Source organism: Prionailurus bengalensis, chromosome A2 (genome assembly GCF_016509475.1).
Source record: "Prionailurus bengalensis isolate Pbe53 chromosome A2, Fcat_Pben_1.1_paternal_pri, whole genome shotgun sequence".
NCBI classification, from domain to species: Eukaryota; Metazoa; Chordata; class Mammalia; order Carnivora; family Felidae; genus Prionailurus; species Prionailurus bengalensis.
The window spans coordinates 11496977-11514603 of NC_057348.1; the positions used below are offsets into that span (position 1 = coordinate 11496977).

Below are 17627 nucleotides of genomic sequence, written 5' to 3' on the forward strand. Positions count from 1 at the left end.
TGGGATGAGTACTTGGGCCCACACGGACCAGAAGTGGTTTATTAAGCGTGGAAGAGAGGAAGGGAGAAAAGGGCAGTTGTCCCCCGCAGAGAAAAAAAGCCCAGGAGCTCCCGGGTGCTGCCACGGAGCTTCTCTGAGCTCTGACCCCTGCAGCCCCACCCTGTCTTCTTGGAGGGTTGTGGAGTCAGTGGACCTCATAGGCCAGGTCCAGGTAGGCAAGGATGAGGCTCTCAACCAGCTAGGTACAGTCCAGGGGTGGGAAGGGAGCCAAGGGTACTGACCCATGAGGCCCTACACAGCAATGGAGCCATCTCGGAAGTCTGTCCTCCCAATGAGGATGTTGACCACAACCGGGTGGCCATCTCGGCACTGCTGTTGAGCGTCACGAAGCACCTCGACCACCTGATCTTTCTCCCGGGAGAGCAGCAAGCCCTGGGCCCCAAGTCCCATGGCTGCCTTGTGATAATCTGAAAGGAGAAGTCCAGTCAGATGGTGGCAGGCACCCAGCCCGCCATGCAGTCAGCCCAGGAGAGGAACACATGCCCATCCATCCGGGCCTGAAACAGCCTCCCCCCGTCTCCAGCCTGCCCAGGCCCCTCACCGGTGTAAGCCAGGCCACAGGCTACATTGCTGCCCAGACAGGGCACCTGCTCCCGAGAGATCTGGGTCCAGCCAGCATCATTCCCCACCAAGGCAATCACTGGGATCTGCAGGGAGAGGGAGAGGCCAGCCCACAGCCTTCAGTTTCAAGGCTTGGCCAACCAGAGGGCAAAGACAGGGACAGGCAGAAGCAGCTCCCTCCCTATCCCGGCCCATCCTGACAGCTCCCAGGACTCCAAGCCCTCAGCGTCCCTCGGGCAGCCCAGTCACCTTGTGTCTCACAAAGGTGTCAAATTCAATGAGGCTATAGCCAAAGGCTCCATCTCCAAACAGGCACCACACCTGAGCAGGGAACAAGGCTGCTTGAGTACCTCACTACCCAGGACACGGCAAGCCTCCTGCCTCCAGCGCCCTGACTCACCTCGGCATCTGGCCGGCACAGTTTGGCCCCGAGTGCAAATCCTGCACCAACCCCCAGCGTCCCAAAGGCCCCTAGGGAAACCAAGAACACGTGGGTAGAAAGGGGCCTGGACCGTACAAGCCATCCCAGGCAGAGGCCCTTCCTTACCAGGATCGAGCCAGCGCAGGGGGCCACGGGGTTGCACCAGGTGGGCGGCAGTGCCCACGAAGTCTCCACCATCAACCACCAGAATCGTGTTGTCAGGCAGAATCTCTTCCACAAGCTGCAGTACCCGCACCGGGTTCAGGTGCTGGCCTACAGGCGTCAATGCCTTCTCCCTGCCAGACAGAGGTGCACATCAGCAGGGCCAGCAGGAGAGCCTGCCGGGAACCCAGCCCCTCCTCCCCCCCCCCCCCGCCCCGCCCCGTGTCCACCACACCCGGCCCCCACCGGAAGGTCTGCTCCTTCTGCCGGTCAGCTTGTCGAAGCTCCTCTGCCCAGTCTGAGGCCCACGTCTGGCCCTTCAGGCCCTCCGCCAGCGTCACCACAAAGGAGCCCACGTCTCCTACGGAAGGAAGAGAAAACAGCTGCAGGGAAGTGGCCTCCTGCCCTCCCAGCACCAAAGGCCCGAGGACAGCAGGAATCCAATAGCAACAGGAGGCAATAGCAGGAGGCAAGGTGCCAGGCCAGGGATGCTCCTAGAGCAGAAGAGGCAAAACACTCCCCACAGTCTGCCAGAAGCAGGTCAGGGCAGCCAAGGCCAGAGAAATGAAGGTTTAGGAAGCACTAAGTGGGTTAGAAACCCAGGCAGCCTCGTCACCCGCCTCCTCCTCCTCACACCCTAGATCAGGCAGTGCTGTGAATTCTGCCTTAAAACACATCACGAAAAGCACCTCCATCAGCCAAGCACGCTGCTTTTGAAGTGACCGATAAACAGGCCAGTGATATATACACTTTCCATCATCTCCGTCTTCGAAGTGATCCCACAGAGGCTCAGAGAAGCCGAGTCTCTCATCCCGGTCCATCCCCGCTCCAGGCCTCGTCGTTTCGGCCCTGGCCTGGTTTAACGGGCCCCTGGCCTCCACCTGCCCCCCTCCAACTCGCTGCCCACCAGCTGCTACAGTAGACCTTCCCGAGCTTGAATGCAACAGCGCCACTCCTCTGCTTGACACAAGAGCTCCGTGTAGCCTACGCTGCGGCACAGTGTCCTTGGGACGACGGGCAGAAGCAGGGCACAAAAGGCTGTGGGAGCAGACTGAACAGGGAAGGTAGGACAGGACAACAAAAGCCTCGGAGGCCAAGGAGGCAGGTCTCTGTCCTCCGGGCAGCAAGCAGCATGGGAGGATTTGCAGCCAGGGGCGTGATCACATGCATGTTATTCCCAGGCCTCCCCTCGTACGCACACCCCACCATCTGTTCATCCAGAAGCACCCATCAGTCTGAGAGCCACAGGTATGTCTCCAGCTGACCGGATGCCCGCCGGGGCAGGGTTCAGGCCTTGCTCACAAGCACCCAGCTCAAGCCAGCTGCAGCAGAGGCCAAGAGAAGGACCAGGAAGAGCATGTGTGTGTGAGGGGGTACCGGGCGCTCACCCTGCACGGCTTCCTGGGGCTTCCAGAACATGTCTGAGTTCATCAACATCTCTTTCCGGTTACGGTTGACGATGATGATCTTGCTGCTGCGGCTGAGGACACGGCCGTAAGACAGGCGGAAGTCGCACACGATTCCTGGCGTGGGAAGCGGGGTCTCAGCGGCTGCAGGCCCAGTGTCCCCACTACCTTCCTTCACCCACCATGGCAGAGTAGATGCAAAAGTGACCCCCATTCTTCCTTTCTCCCTGTACGGGCTGGCCTCGGCACACGCTTCGGTCAACAGGCTGTGGCAGAATGACGGCAGGCACTCCTGAGACCAGGCTTCAAGAAGCCTTGTGGCTGCCACTGTCTCTCTCTCTCTCTCTCTCTAAAACACCTTGCTCTAACCCTCCTGCCTGTTCTCATCCTCCACCAAGTGAACAAGCCCAGGCTGGCCTGCTGGATGATGAGAAACCTGGAGGAAGATGTAAGGAGGAGTCAGAGAAGTCAGTTAGCCCAGCGGAGGCCACGTGAGCCCAGCCTAACGTCAGCCGAGCCCAAGGATATGCGCCTGCCCGCCCCGGATCAGCCCAGATGCCTTCTTGCCTCGCCAACTACAGACCCATAAAGGAGTCCCACCAACAGCAGAAAAACTACCGCCTAACCCACAGGTGGAGCTTGAGAAATAAGTGCCTTTTTTCAATGTTTGTTTATTTTTGAAAGAGAGAGAGTGCGGGGGAGGGGCAGAGAGAGACAGGGCGACAGAGGACCCAAAGCGCGTGCTCCAGGCTCTGAGAGCAGAAAACCCGCCGCGGGGCTCAACCTCACAAATGGTGAGATCACGACCTGAGCCGAAGTCGTACACTTAAGCCCACTGAGCCACCCCGGCGCCCCCATAATAAGCGCATTTTAAGTCACTGAGTTTTGGGATGGTTATCACACAACCGCGAACCGATACAACTATTACACGGTGGCCAGGACTCCCCTTTACACGAAAATGCGCACGCCGCACGCGTACATGCTGTGTCCATCCTGCACAGAGCACACACGTGCCAACGCTGAATGTGAACACTACAGGTGCCCACTATCTGTGCCTCTTCCTCCATGCAGGGCCGAGCCACGCGGCCCGACCGCGAGCTTGCCAGAACTTCCCTGGCTGGATTTCAAGTACACGGCTGTCCAAACCCGGGCAAGGGACAAGGGGCAAGGGGCAAGGGGCAAGGGGCGGGCCCAAGGTAAGAGGGTGAGTGCTTACGAGGGGAGGGTGCCAGTTAAGTACCTGACTACGAGGGGCAGGGCCACAGGGGGAGTGGGGAGAGGAGCAGGGGTGGGGCCTGCAGGGAGGGAAAGGGGAAAGGGCAGAGGAGGCCGAGGCCCACCTGCCAGGAGGACCACGTCTGCTTTCTTCAGAGCAGCGCTGCGGTTCTGCCGGATGTGGAGGGGGTGGTTGCGGCCCAGCAGTCCTCGTGCCATCCCTCCCAGGAAGCAGGGGATGCCAAGGGTCTCCACGGCAGTCCTGGGGGTCCAGGCAGAGCAGAGGGGAGTGTAGCCAAGGGCATGCCCCCACCCCACAAGGCATCCGGAGACCGGGGACCAGGGATATGACAGCAAGGGCGGGGCTGAGGGTTCTCACCGAAGTCTGTCAGCAGGTGTCGGGGGCAGCAGAGCCTGGCTCCCCAGCACAACAAGGGGCCTTTTGGCTCGGCTCAAGATTTCCACACAGCGCTGAACCTGGGATTAGAGACGGGGCTCAAAGAGCCAACCGTGTGAGTCACCATCAGCCCCCAAGATCCAGGCCCCACTACTGACTCAGAGAGAGGCCATCCTGCCAGGTGGGGTTCCTCAGGGAACCAGGGAAGAGAGGCGATTCACCTGCTGGGGGGATGCCTGCGGAATGTCCAGAGGCAGAGGCCCCTCAGGCCGAGGCTCCCAGGCTCCTGCAAAGAGGTTGGCCAGGTGATTCTCTAAGTACCTGCAAAGATGAGAGGAAGAGGCAATTACCAGGATTAATGGCTGGGGTTCTGGGAGCTGAAGGAGGCCGGGGTCGAGGCGGGAAGTGAGACAGGCACACAAGTAGGTGAGCCACACCCCAGACAGACAAACCCCAGTGGCCGAGTCTCCAGCCGCCTGTTGCCCCTGAGAAGCTTCTGGCGACCACTTAACCTGACACAGACCCTCAGAACCAAGTGACACAGGTGTGGAGTGCCAGGATCAGGGCCACGGCTGCAGAGTGAAACACCCAAGGCTCCACGCTTCCTAGCTGTGCGACTGGGCAAGTGACCTAACTTTTCTGAGGTTCCTCCTCTGTAAAATGGAAAAGGGAATCTCTCTCCCAAGGTTTACTATCTATCCATTCAGGATATAAAGCACTTTGCAAAACACTCAATCAGGGAAGGCCCTCAAGCCTCTTTTTTCCGGCTTCCGACACCTCCTTCTGTCTCCTTACTCATTGGGTCATAGGGCCCTGACTTCCCATTTGGGCCTCCAGGGCCCTGGAGACACAGAGATAAATCTTGCCCAGATCTGCATTCAAGGAACATCCAATCCAGCCAAGAACAAGACATGTGGGTGTCGGCAAAAAGGAGTCGGAACCAGAAGCTTCTGTTTCTCTTTTGAGGAGGAACCAAGAATACAGAGAATGAGAAGAGGCCAAGGAAGACACCATGGTAAACCCCAACACAGAAAGAAAGGCAAAGGAAGAGCCAGCCCAAAGGGCTGAGTAGCGGCAGCCCAAGAGAGGAAAGGAGAATGGAAGGGGGGGAGGGAGGACCCAGAACCAGGGAACAAACAGGCTGCTGTCACGGCCACAGAACAAAATTGCTTAAAAGTTCAGCCTACCTCGGGTGCCTGGGTGGCTCAGTCAGTTAAGTGTCTGACTCTTGATCTCGGCTCAGGTCATGATCTCACGGTTGATGAGATCAATCCCTGCATCAGGCTCTGTGCCGACACTGCGGAGCCTGCTTGGGATTCTCTGTCTCCCTCCCTCTCTGCCTCAACCCTGCATGCACCTTGCTCTCTCACTCTCTCTCAAAATAAATAAATAAACTTTAACAAACAAATAAACAAACAAAATTCAGCCTACCTGGCATGGACACCAGCCACTTCCTATCTGTTCAGGACCTCTGAATCCCCCTCTGTATTTGTGGTTCCCTAGCCAGGTTGGAGAAAGGATGGGAGACAGCTTGCCTTACACCTGAAAGGACACTGGACTCAACCCTATTCTTATCTAAGACAATGGCTAATTAGTCACTTCAGCATTTTACACTGTCGAAGCGATCGTGCTTTATTCTTCACAGAATCTTAGTCTAGAGAGAAAACCACGCTACGCTTCTTCATTTTACAGACAGGCAAGCTGCAGTCAAGAAAGGTTTAATCACAACAGGATCGTCAAATTATGACGCTGTCCACCTTAAGCCTGCACAGTCCCCTATGTCAACTGTATTTCCATTAAACTGGCGGGGGGTGGGTGGGGAAGGCTTAATCACTTGCTCAAGGTTAACACAGCTAGTTACTGGCTCGGGATTCAGACCCGACTCTCTGAACTTTCATTTCATTCCCTGTAGATGGCACATAGCTCTGTGGATAAAGCATGGGAGGCTCCTCCAGGCTGAATCCTCGTGTGCCATTAACAAGCTGGATGACTTCCTGCCAGTCATTTACCCCCTTTGGGTCCCAGTTACCCACTCTATGAAATGGGTGTAGTAACACCTCACCCTCTTCACTCAGTGTTGTCACAAAAGATATGTGAATAAAGTTCTACCCCCCGAAATGGTCTTCAAGGGACTTCTCACGTGCCCAGGCACAGGGGCCTGTCTTGTTCGTGCCGGTCCTGGTACCTGGCACACTGTGGCACTCGCTAAATACATGGAAGGGGCATGGCAGGTAGAAGAGCAAGGACAGGCAAAGGGAAGGGACAGAGGGGAAGGAAGAGGAGAATCGACTCTCCTTCCTGTGCCGCTCTGGCCAGGCCCATCCCAGGGGTGGCCAAAACCAGATACCTCTGCTGGGGATGTGGCCCCACATGGAACCCCTTCCTATCCTCTCCACTGAAAGAAGTCCCCCCTCAACCTTGTAGCTCTTCCAGGAAAACCTTTAAGCTTATTCCTTATTCTGCATCCCACAGCTACCACTCAAAGCCAGGCCACCACTGCCTCTCATCCCAGGGCCGACAACCCCTCCTCCCTGGCCTCCCAGCTTCCACACAAGCCCACAGTCCGTTCCCCAGCAGCAGTCAGAGGGAACGTGATAAAAACCTGAATTGGGGTGTGCCACACCTCTGCTTTGGACCATATAATGCTTCTCGATGGATCTCAAAGTAAAAACAAAACCCCAGGTCCTCCCAGTGGCCCCTGCTGGCTGCTCTGAGCTCAACCTCTGCCCCTCTCCCCTTTGCTCACCTGCTGCTGCCACAGAGGCTACTTTGCTTTCCCAACCCACCAAGTTCGCTCCTGCCTCAGGACCTCTGCATATGCTAGTCCCTCTACCTCCAATGCTCTTCCTAAGGCTGGTTCCCCTCAGCTGATATGCAAACCAATGAATGAGTCAAAGGAGTGACAGAGGCTGGCGAGAAGTTACAAAAGAGGGCAGGGGGCTGGAGAGGGCACGGTGGGGGTGAGGCAACTCACCAGGTGACCATTCGAGCCACGAGGCCCTTGGGCGGCTTGGCTGGCACCATCTCCTTCTGGACAATGAAGTAGGGGTACAGCACATCAACGGGAAGCTCCACAAACACTGGGCCTGTGGAGGGGCAGGGAGGATACTGAGCCTGCCATGCCTCCCTGGACCCAGGCCTTAGGGCCTGACCACCGCCCAGCCCCCCCCCCCCCACCTACCTGGGGTCCCCGACTGGGCAGCCACCATCGCAGCCCTCAGGGTGGGCACGATGTCCCGCACCCTCCGCACAGAAGCACAAAACTTGCACAGTGGCCTAAACAGGGCCATCTGATCAATGGCCTGGAGCGCACCCCGGTTCTGGTGGAAACAGAGGAGGCCAGAGTCAATACATGAGACCTTTGAGGCTCCCCGGGACCCCCGCCATCCACCCAAGGGCAGGGCACCTGCAGCAGGGTGCTGGCGGCCCCACCCAGAAGCAGGACTGGCGACTGAGCTATCTGGGCATTCTTCACTGCAGTCACCGTGTTGGTGAGGCCAGGGCCCGCTGTCACTGCTGCTACGCCCACGGTCCCTGAAATACAGAATACATCACGGCCCTGCCCACCCTCCCGGCCACCTCTGAAAAAACTCTGCCCTGCAAAGACTTCCCATCCCACTCTCACCAGCCCTCCACCCTCTCTGCTCTGCCCTCACCGGTCAGGCGGGCCACAGCATCAGCGGCAAAGACAGCTGTGACTTCGTGGCGTGTGTCCACCACGCGGATGCCCAACTTCTCACAAGCCACCAGTATGGGGGAAATGTGCCCGCCGACCAGGGTGAAGAGGAACCGCACGCCGTGGGCCCTCAGCACAGCTGCCACATTCTCCCCGCCATGCTGGATGCTCGCCTTGTCCACCTGGGCCCAGGGAGGGAGAGGAGCACAATTACCAAGGACCAGGGCAAGAGGGCCAAGGCAGACAGGGAGAGGGCACTCTCACTCCCCCAGGAAGGAGGGCAGGACAGAGTCAGGGGTCAGAGGAACTTTGATATTGGTGAGGCACATATCATACTATACACAAGGCCCAGAGTAGGGCAGGCCGTCCTCGTACAGCTAAGGGAACCAAGACTTGCCCTGGCAAGATTCAAAGTCCCATAGAACCAAGGCCCTTGAGCGCCCCCTTCTGTTACACTGCCTGTCTCCGGGGACAGTAGGCCAATGAGGGAGAGGAGAGGGAAAGTGGATCCCCAGAACCCAAAGTAGTTTGGCCAGGGGCCATCTGCTGGGACTCCAGAACTGCCTGCCCTCCAGGAGCTAGTGGCAACTGTTGATCCCAGCCCGCTAGGCTTCTTCCCACTCACTGGGCAGGCCCCGCTGACAGGCTGCCAGCCACTAAGCACCTGGCAAGGGAGCGGCCTGCTGGCACAGAATATGCTGAGGCTTCTGAGCCTCGGCTTGTTCCCAGCCCCGCACACCAGAGGCCTTTGCCTTAAATCTCCAGAAATCCTCAAGGCCAGTGACCTTGCTCCCGTTGCTATTGGGAGGGGAAGGGGTGGACTCCTGAGGGAGGAGCCAAGCAGTTCAGGGTGAGATCCGTGGGGTCAACTGTTCCCCAAAAGGCCACCTATGACAAGTTACCACACAAACTCTCTGAGCCTCAGTTTTCTCTTGTGGAAAATGAGTACAGAAACAAAAGCACCTCTAGGGGACGCGTTGAGAAGTACATGACATCTCTCACAGCTACCCCTTCTGGTGCTACCTTTGGCCCACTCTGATCACGTCGGGTTTAGGGAGCTGCGCTCAGTGAAAAGGGCTCTTGGCCTCTGGGGAAGGAGTAGGCGGGGCGCTGAGTACCCGGCAGCTACCGCCCGATTTATCTCTGCCTACAGGCAAAGTCCAGGGACCTGTCTGCAGACTGCCGAAGCATTAAGGGCCGTAGACAGAATTTCCCAACCGAGCCCCCTAGATTAGTCGGGCCTCACTTTCTCCTGTAAAATAAGTGAGCTAGGAGTGCCAGGAGCTCCTTCCTTCTTTGGCTGCCCCCAGCCCGCCGCTGACCTATGCCCCCGCACCTTGTGCATCAACTGATAGAAGAGCCCCAGGCGGTGCGCGCAGCCCAGCAGGGCGGCCACTAGCGTCCCGCAGGCCAAGAGCAGGAAAGAGGGGAAGAAGCTCCCAGCAGGGGCGGCGGCCGTGAGGGTCTCCATGACTCGCCACCTGAAAGAGAAAGGACAGTGCCAGCAGCTAGGCGCCGCGATCTTTTCCGGAAGAAGGTTCCCCGGCCACAAGGCTCCCGGGCCACGCCTCTTCTCGCCAGTTTCGGCGCCGCCACGACACCTACGCGGTTAGGCTCTGGGCGAGGCCACGCCTCTTGGGGGGCCAGGCCACGCCTCCCGCGGCGCCAGCCCCCTTCCTTACGTCACCACCAGCACCAAAAATTGGCCACCACAGGCAGTTTTGGCCTCAAAATAGTGCTTCACACTTACCTGTTTCTCAAAGAATAGATGGGAAGCCCCGCCTCTTTTACACCTGGGTCCAAATCTCAGCCCCAATGGTGAGCCCGCCCACCCCAAGTCTACACCACCTAGAAGGACGAGGCCACGCCCCCAAGCTAGCGGGCGCGCCCATCCCTTAAAGCTAGACCTCTGCCCTCTGCGAGCGCCCGAGCCTGACACCCGCCCCAGGCCGTGGGTCAAGGTCACATCGCAACAGGAGGCTTCTCTGACCCCCAGGATACTTCGGCCTTCACCTACGGGAAATGGCGCTGACTCCAGAGGAATTCGGTGCCCTTCATGTCACGTGACCCAAACGCGCGGCTTGAGGGGGCCGGGCTCCGAGCCTGCAGCCTTGTCCCTTTCTCTCACTTGGGTCTGCGGCGCCCCGTAGTCCGGCCTGAGACGCACGCGCAAAGCTGTAACCACGCTCTGGGTTACAAGCATCCCCTACAAAAGCCCCGTCCCTACAGGCCGCCTCAGCACAAGTCCCGCCCTCCCCCGCCTCTCATTGGCTCGTACTGCAGGCCTAACCCCTTTCTTTACATGAGACCACGCCCCTTGGCATTTTGTATAAGCCGCGACCGTGTGGAGCCGGCTTTCCACGGCCTTCCGTTGGCCCCCACGTTTCTGTCCGTAGTGTTCGGGCCTTCCAGCCAGCCAGCTTTCACACCAGCCGTGCCGAATGCCCCTCAGGTCGGCCAGACCGGGACGTCACACGTCGCTCCCCAGATCCACCTTCTGCAACCACATCCCAAACAAGCCCGCCCCTCGCCCTTGCACAGGCCCCGCCTCCCATCCCACCAGAACCCTGCAAGGGCAGAGCTTCGCCCCCTAGCTCGTAGGCTTGCCTCTGCGGCTGGCCCCACCCCCGCAGGCCCCGCCTTCTTTCCCAGACCTTGAGGAGTTTCTGCCCCGAGTGGAAGGGAGGAGACGCTTCGACGCCGGTGGTCCTTGGCTCCAGCCATCTGGCCTCTAGAGAATGATCTCTCCACCAGCGAGGGGGGAAGTAATTCTGGTACTGAGCACCCTGCTTCCTTCCAAAACAAATCTAGTTGTTTCTCGGCCTTTTAGCTAAGATCAAGTGTAGTAACTGTTGTCAGATTGACATCAGATACGTCCCCTATCCGAGGATAATATATTAAATGGATTTTTGGAGCAGGGAGTTGGAATAGGAGCTTGCTCCGCCCACTTCACCCATCCACGTGGTACTGCAGTACATCCAGGAACACTGCACCCGCCTGTGGGGGGAGAAGATAAAGATTGTACCATTTTAACATTGGCCCTCATCCCTTGTCAACTTCAGGGATTTCCCTCTGAGGATTACACCCTGTTGTTAATTTTGTCTTATGTTGAAATCATTCCTACTTTTCATTTCACCCATTAAAAGAAAGAAAAGAAAAGGAAACCCCTTTGCCCCACATTTTCCACTTATTACTGTCCCTTTGCACTTTAAAAAAAATTTTTTTAATGTTTATTTATTTTTGAGAGAGAGAGAGTGTGTGAGTGGGAGAGGAGCAGAGAGAGAGGGAGATACAGAATCCCAAGCAGGCTCCAGGCTCTGAGCTGTCAGCACAGAGCCCAACACAGGGCTTGAACTCACAAACTGTGAGATCATGACCTGAGCTGAAATCGGACGCTTAACCCACTGAGCCACCAGGCGCCCCCGCCTTTGCATTTCTTTTTAGCAAAATTCCTCCAGTGAGTTATCTACATCTGCTGTCTCCATAAGACCTCCATCTATTCCCTCTTCAACCCACTCCAACCAGACTCCTCCCCGCCACCCCATGAGAGCTGTTCAGGAGTATTCCAAGAGTCTCCAAACCCCTCCTTCTCCCTCCTGTCTCTCATCTACCAGCTCAACCCCACTCTCCCTGTATATAATTAACAGGATAAAATACAAACTTCCTAGACAGGCCTTCCAGTTGCAATTAAATTCTGAAAGCCAATAATGAAACAGTGATCATTTTTGTTAAGCACTTATTACATATAAGGGCTTGTTAGCCCTGTAACATAGTTTATGTTATTAATCTCTCCATTTACAGGTGAGGAAACTGAAACACAGAGAGGTTAAGGAACTTGCTCAAGGTCACACAGCTTGTAAGTGATAGAGGCACAATGTGAACTCCAGCCGTGCTGCCCCCAGACTGGGAGGACCTCAAGAACAGGTACTGTGCTTCAACCACATGGCTTCCCCATGCTTGTCACAGGGTATAGCATTTGAGGACCACCCAGACACCCTTGCACTTAACATTGGATTTTATTCTAAGTGAATTGGAAGGCCAGAGAGGATTTTGAACAGCCTAAGTCACACCAAACCTGCACACAATTTTTCAGAGGGGCTTTATTGGTAATAGCCAAAAGCTAGGAAAAAACCAAATGTCCCTTGTGAAAATCAGTAGAATGAAACCTCATTTAAAATGGAGCTGGGAGGGTCGCCTGGGGGGCGCAGTCGGTTAAGCGTCCGACTTCAGCTCAGGTCACGATCTCGCGGTCCGTGAGTTCAAGCCCCGCGTCAGGCTCTGGGCTGATGGCTCAGAGCCTGGAGACTGTTTCCCATTCTGTGTCTCCCTCTCTCTCTGCCCCTCCCCCGTTCATGCTCTGTCTCTCTCTGTCCCAAAAATAAATAAACGTTGAAAAAAAAAATTTTTTTTTAATGGAGCTAGGAGGCCAGAAGGGGAGCTCACACACCCTACCACTCACCATCAACTGTAAACTAAGACTTACCTTGCAAGTCTTGAGAACAAATACCACTGAACTAATCCAGCAGAAGGAAGAAAGGTCTTTCTCCTCCCCAGCAACAGCCCGACCAAGGAGAGACTGTGACCCCACAGCCATGAAAAAGCCACTATACTTTGAACTCCCAGTTTACCCCAATGGACTTTTGGTTTATAGCAGCTCCTCCCAACCCTCCCTTTTCCTCTCTAAAGAACTTTCCTTGCCCATGTGCCTCAGACTTGCCTGTAGATTGCGGTGGCCTAGGTATCATGAATTGTAATTTTCCGGTCTTCCTGAATAAGCCCATTTTTGCTGATAAATAACTGACAGTTTTATTTTATTTTTTTAAGTGTATTCATTTATTTTGAGAGAGAGAGAGAGTGAGCAGGGGAGAGGCAGAGAGAGAGGGGAAGGAAGAGAATCCCAAGCAGGTTCCACACTGTCAGCGTGGAGCCCAAAGTAGGGCTTGAACTCATGAAATGTGAGATCATAAACAGCCGAAATCGAGAGTCAGATGCTTAGTCGACTGAGGCACCTGGGGCCCCCAACTGACAGTTTTATTTTTAAGGTTAATGCCTTCAACAGGTGAGTGGTTAAACTGTGATCCACCCATACCATGGAACACAACTCAGCAACAGAAGGCAAGCTACTGAAACACACAACGACTTAGATGAATCTCAAAATAATGATGCTCAGAGAACAGCTGTGTGGTTGCCAGAAGTTGGGGTGGGAGGAGGGAATGGGGGTGAAAGTGGTCAAAAGGTACAAATACCTAGTTAAAAGATAAATAAATCCTGGGGATGGAGACCACAGTTACCAGTATTATATCATAGATCTGAAAGTTGCTAAGAGAATGGGTTTTAAAAGTTCTCATCATGGGACGCCTGGTGGCTCAGTCGGTTAAGCGTCCGACCTCAGCTCAGGTCACCATCTCACGGTCTGTGAGTCTGAGCCCCACGTCGGGCTCTGTGCTGACAGCTCAGAGTCTGGAGCCTGCCTCAGATTCTGTGTCTCCCTCTCTCTCTCTCTCTCTCTCTCTCTCTCTCTGACCCTCCCCTGCTCATGCTCTGTCTCTATCTCTCTCTCTTTCTCAAGAATAAATAAACATTAAAAATTTTAATAAATAAATAAATAAATAAATAAATAAATAAATAAATAAAAAGTTCTCATCACAAGGAAAAAAATTGTAATTCTGTGAGGTGATGGATATTAACTTACTGTGGTCGTCATTTTGCAATATATAGGTATATCAAATCATTAGTCGTGGACCTTAAAGTACAATGATATATGTCAATTTTACCTCAAAAACAAACAGGCTGGGGGAGAGTATTCTCTATCCACAAGCTAAACACCCATACAAAGTTATGCTGAGTGAAGGAAGTCAGTCTCAAAAGGTTACATACTATATGATTCCATTGATACAATATTCTGTAAGTGACAAAACCAGAGGACAGATGAGTGGTTTCTGGGGACTAGGGTAGGATGTGACTATAAAGAGGGTCACACAAGGGAGTTTTCTGGCATGATGTTCTGTACCTGGATGACGACAGCAGTGGCATGTGTTAAAATTCATTGACTTGTACACTAAAAAAAAAATCTATTTTAATATATCATACTTTTAAGTTACACATATAATTGCATACACATGCGTGTATAGAGAGAGATATACACACACAATGTAAACAGTTTTTTTAAGATACATTAGCAGGGGCACCTAGGAGGCTCAGTTGGTTACGTGTCTGACTTTTTTTTTTTTTTTTAAATTGGTTTTAATTTGTTTTAATTTTTTTAATTTACATCCGAATTAGTTAGCATGTAGTGCAACAATGATTTCAGGAGTAGATTCTTTAATGCCTCTTACCCAGTTAGCCCATCCCCCATCCCACAACCCCTCCAGTAACCCTCTGTTTGTTCTCCATATTTATGAGTCTCTCATGTTTCATCCCTCTCCCTGTTTTTATATTATTTTTGCTTCCCTCCCCTTGTGTTCATCTGTTCTGTGTCTTAAAGTCCTCATATGAGTGAAGTCATGATATTTGTCTTTCTCTGACTGACTAATTTCACTTAGCATAATACCCCCCAGTTCCATCCACATAGTTGCTAATGGCAAGATTTCATTCTTTTGATTGCAGAGTAATACTCTTTTGTATATAAATACCACATCTTCTTTATCCATTCACCCATCCACGGACATTTGGGCTCTTTCCATACTTTGGCTATTGTCAGTAGCACTGCTATAAACATTGGGGTGCATGTGCCCCTTTGAAACAGCACACCTCTATCCCGTGGATAAATGCCTAGTAGTGCAATTGCTGGGTCGTAGGATAGTTCTATTTTTAGTTTTTTGAGGAACCACCATAGTGTTTTCCAGAGTGGCCGCACCAGCTTGCCTTCCCAAAGTGTCTGACTCTTGATTTCAGCTCAGGTCGTGATTCCAGGGTCATGGGATCCAGCCCCACATCCGGAGCCTGCTTGGGATTCTCTCTCTCTCTCTCTCTCTCTCTCTCTCTCTCCCTCTGCCCCTCTCTCTGGTTTGTGCGTGCTCGCTCTCTCTCTAAAATTAAAAAAAAATTTTCTTAAGATACACTAGCAGAAATAAGACTAAGAAAAACAAATACCATCTGATTTCACTTATATGTGAAATCTACAAAAAAGAAGAAGGAGAAGGAGGAGAAATAGACAAAAAGCAGAATCCGCCATATAAATAAACTGAGAGTTGCTAGAGGGAAGGGGGATAGGAGGATGGACAAAATGGGTGGAGGGGAGTGGGGGACACAGGCTTCCAGTTATGGGATGTGTTAACCACGAGAATAAAAGGTACAGCGTAGGGAACACAGTCAATGATATTGTAACAGTGTCATGTGATGATAGCAGCTACCCTGACGTGAGGACAGCATGAGGTATGGAGATGTGGACGCTAGACTGAACACTAACATAATACTGCGTGTCAACCATCCTCAAATTTTTAAAAAATTAACCAAAGATCCACTAGCATCAAGAAATTTACCAATTTCTTGAAGTAACCGGTAGCCTTGAAAGAGAGTTAGGAGAAGGAATAGGTTCCTACCTGTGCGGCGCAAAGTTTTCTTGAACACCACATGCAGGAAATATTACTGTTAGGCGCTTCACATTTGGGGAAGCAGTGACCTTGCCAGGCCTTCATATTCTCATCAAGCCTCATTTATGAGTTCCAGAGACAACATAGGGTCTGAAAATGGCAAAGAGAGATCATCAGTTCAATTGCTGCATGTAATGACCTCCAAGAGAAGGAGAAGGGAAGGGACCCTCCCATGTCTCCAAGAGTGGTTTGCAGGTAAACGGGTCCAGATCTCCAGATCCTGGTTCAGTGGCCAGTGTTTCTAAATGCTCATACATAAAATGAACAAATCAGGACACTATAGATGCTGGAGAGGATGTGGAGAAACGGGATCCCTCTTGCACTGTTGGTGGGAATGCAAACTGGTGCAGCCACTCTGGAAAACAGTGTGGAGGTTCCTCAAAACATGAAAAATAGACCTACCCTATGACCCAGCAATAGCACTGCTAGGAATTTACCCAAGGGATACAGGGGTGCTGATGCATAGGGGCACTTGTACCCCAGTGTTTATAGCAGCACTTTCAACAAGAGCCAAATGAGGGAAAGAGCCTAAATGTCCATCAACTGACGAATGGTTAAAGAAATCGTGCTTTATACACACAATGGAATCCTACTTGGCAGTGAGAAAGAATGAAATATGGCCTTTTGTAGCAACGTGGGTGGAACTGGAGAGTGTTACGCTAAGTGAAATAAGTCATACAGAGAAAGACAGATACCATATGGTTTCACTCTTATGTGGATCCTGAGAAACTTAACAGAAGACCGTGGGGGGAGGGGAAGAGAAAAAAAAAAAGTTAGAGAGGGAGGGAACCAAATCATAAGAGACTCTAAAAAACTGAGAATAAACTGAGGGTTGATGGGAAGGTGAGAGGGAGGGGAGGGTGGGGGATGGGCATTGAGGAGGGCATCTGTTGGGATGACCACTGGGTGTTGTATGGAAACCGATTTGCCAATAAATTTCTTATAAATAAATAAATAAATAAAATGCTCATACTGCCTTTGAGAAGGAGCTTGAGGTACCCAGAGCTCCTTCCAAATTGCTGTAAGACCTTCCTTGCTTCCACCTGCTTGAGCCAATGGCACCCCCTGGGGCCTCCAGCCATTCCCAGGAGGTGCAAGTCATACACGGGTCCGAGCCCCCTCTAAATGCCTAAAAATGAGGGGCGGACCCACATTTCCATCCACCCAAGCAGAGAAATGAAAGCCAGTCAGTCCTCAAGGCTGGAAAAAATAAAGTCCACAGAAACCACAAAAATAGGCATACCTCCAAGGTATCACAGATTTAGTTCCAGACCACCACGATAAAGCAAGTCAAATGAATGTTCTCGTTTCCCAGAGCGTATCAAAGTTGTGCTTACACTGTAGTGTAGTCTGTTACGTGCGCAATAGCATCGTGTCTGAAATAACAAATGCACATACCTTAGTTGAAAAAGACTTTATCCCTGGGCACCTGGGTGGCTCAATCAGTTAAGCATCCAACTCTTGATTTCGGCCCAGATCGTGACTTCAGTCATGAGACTGAGCCCCACGCTGGCCCTGCACAACCAGGCGTGAAGCCTGCTTGAGATTCTCTCTCCCTCCCTCTCTTTCTCCTCTCTCTTTCTAATATATATATATATATATGTATATAATACTTTATTGCTAAAAAATGCTAACCGTCATCTGAGCCTTCTGAGAGTCGAAATCTTTTTGCTGGTGGAGGGTCCTGCCTCCACGTGACGGCTGCTGACTGATCGGGGTGGTGGTCGCTCACGGCTGGGGTGGCTGTGGCAATGTCTTAAATAAGACAGTAGTAAAGTTCGCTGCGTCGAAGGAGCCCTTCTTTCACGAGCGACTTCTCTGCAGCATGCGATGCTGTTTGGTGGCATTTCACCCACGGTGGGACTTCTCTCGGAATCGGAGTCCGTCCCCTCAAATCCCGCTGCCGCCGCCCCCTCCACTCTGCCTCTGTGACGTTCTGAACCCTGTGTCGTCGTTCCAACCGTCTTCGCGGCATCTTCACCAGGAGCAGATTGCAGCTCAAGAAGCCTGCTTTCCTCGTCCGTTAGAAGCAACTCCTCTTCCGTTCAAGCTTTGTCACGAGATCGGAGCACTGCAGGCCTATTGTCTTCAGGCTCCACTTCGGATTCTAGTTCTCTTGCTCTTCCCACCACACCTG

The 17627-nt window shown here is 53.0% G+C and overlaps 1 protein-coding gene and 1 non-coding gene across 3 annotated transcripts; one reads left to right on the top strand and one right to left on the bottom strand.

The window, feature by feature from the left end:
- Window positions 1–5: 5 nt before the first annotated feature.
- ILVBL (ilvB acetolactate synthase like) lies at window positions 6–10102 on the bottom strand. 2 transcript variants are annotated; one of them, XM_043586874.1, is made up of 16 exons: window positions 9916–10102; window positions 9235–9379; window positions 7879–8080; window positions 7629–7756; window positions 7404–7542; window positions 7197–7308; window positions 4444–4543; window positions 4205–4302; window positions 3951–4087; window positions 2593–2727; window positions 1451–1565; window positions 1169–1338; window positions 1022–1092; window positions 871–942; window positions 602–707; window positions 6–467 (listed from the first exon to the last, which is right to left on the bottom strand). In XM_043586874.1, the coding sequence occupies exons 1-16, from the start codon at window positions 9954–9956 to the stop codon at window positions 292–294; spliced, it is 1947 nt and encodes a 648-aa protein (XP_043442809.1). In that variant the 5' UTR covers window positions 9957–10102; the 3' UTR covers window positions 6–291. The 2 variants fall into 2 exon arrangements, with proteins under 2 accessions (XP_043442809.1, XP_043442811.1); XM_043586876.1 differs by having other exon boundaries at window positions 9649–10089.
- A 606-nt stretch (window positions 10103–10708) lies between these two features.
- Window positions 10709–10896, top strand: LOC122488868. The gene has a single exon (XR_006298779.1). It is a non-coding gene; the product is annotated as a U2 spliceosomal RNA (small nuclear RNA).
- Window positions 10897–17627: the final 6731 nt, after the last annotated feature.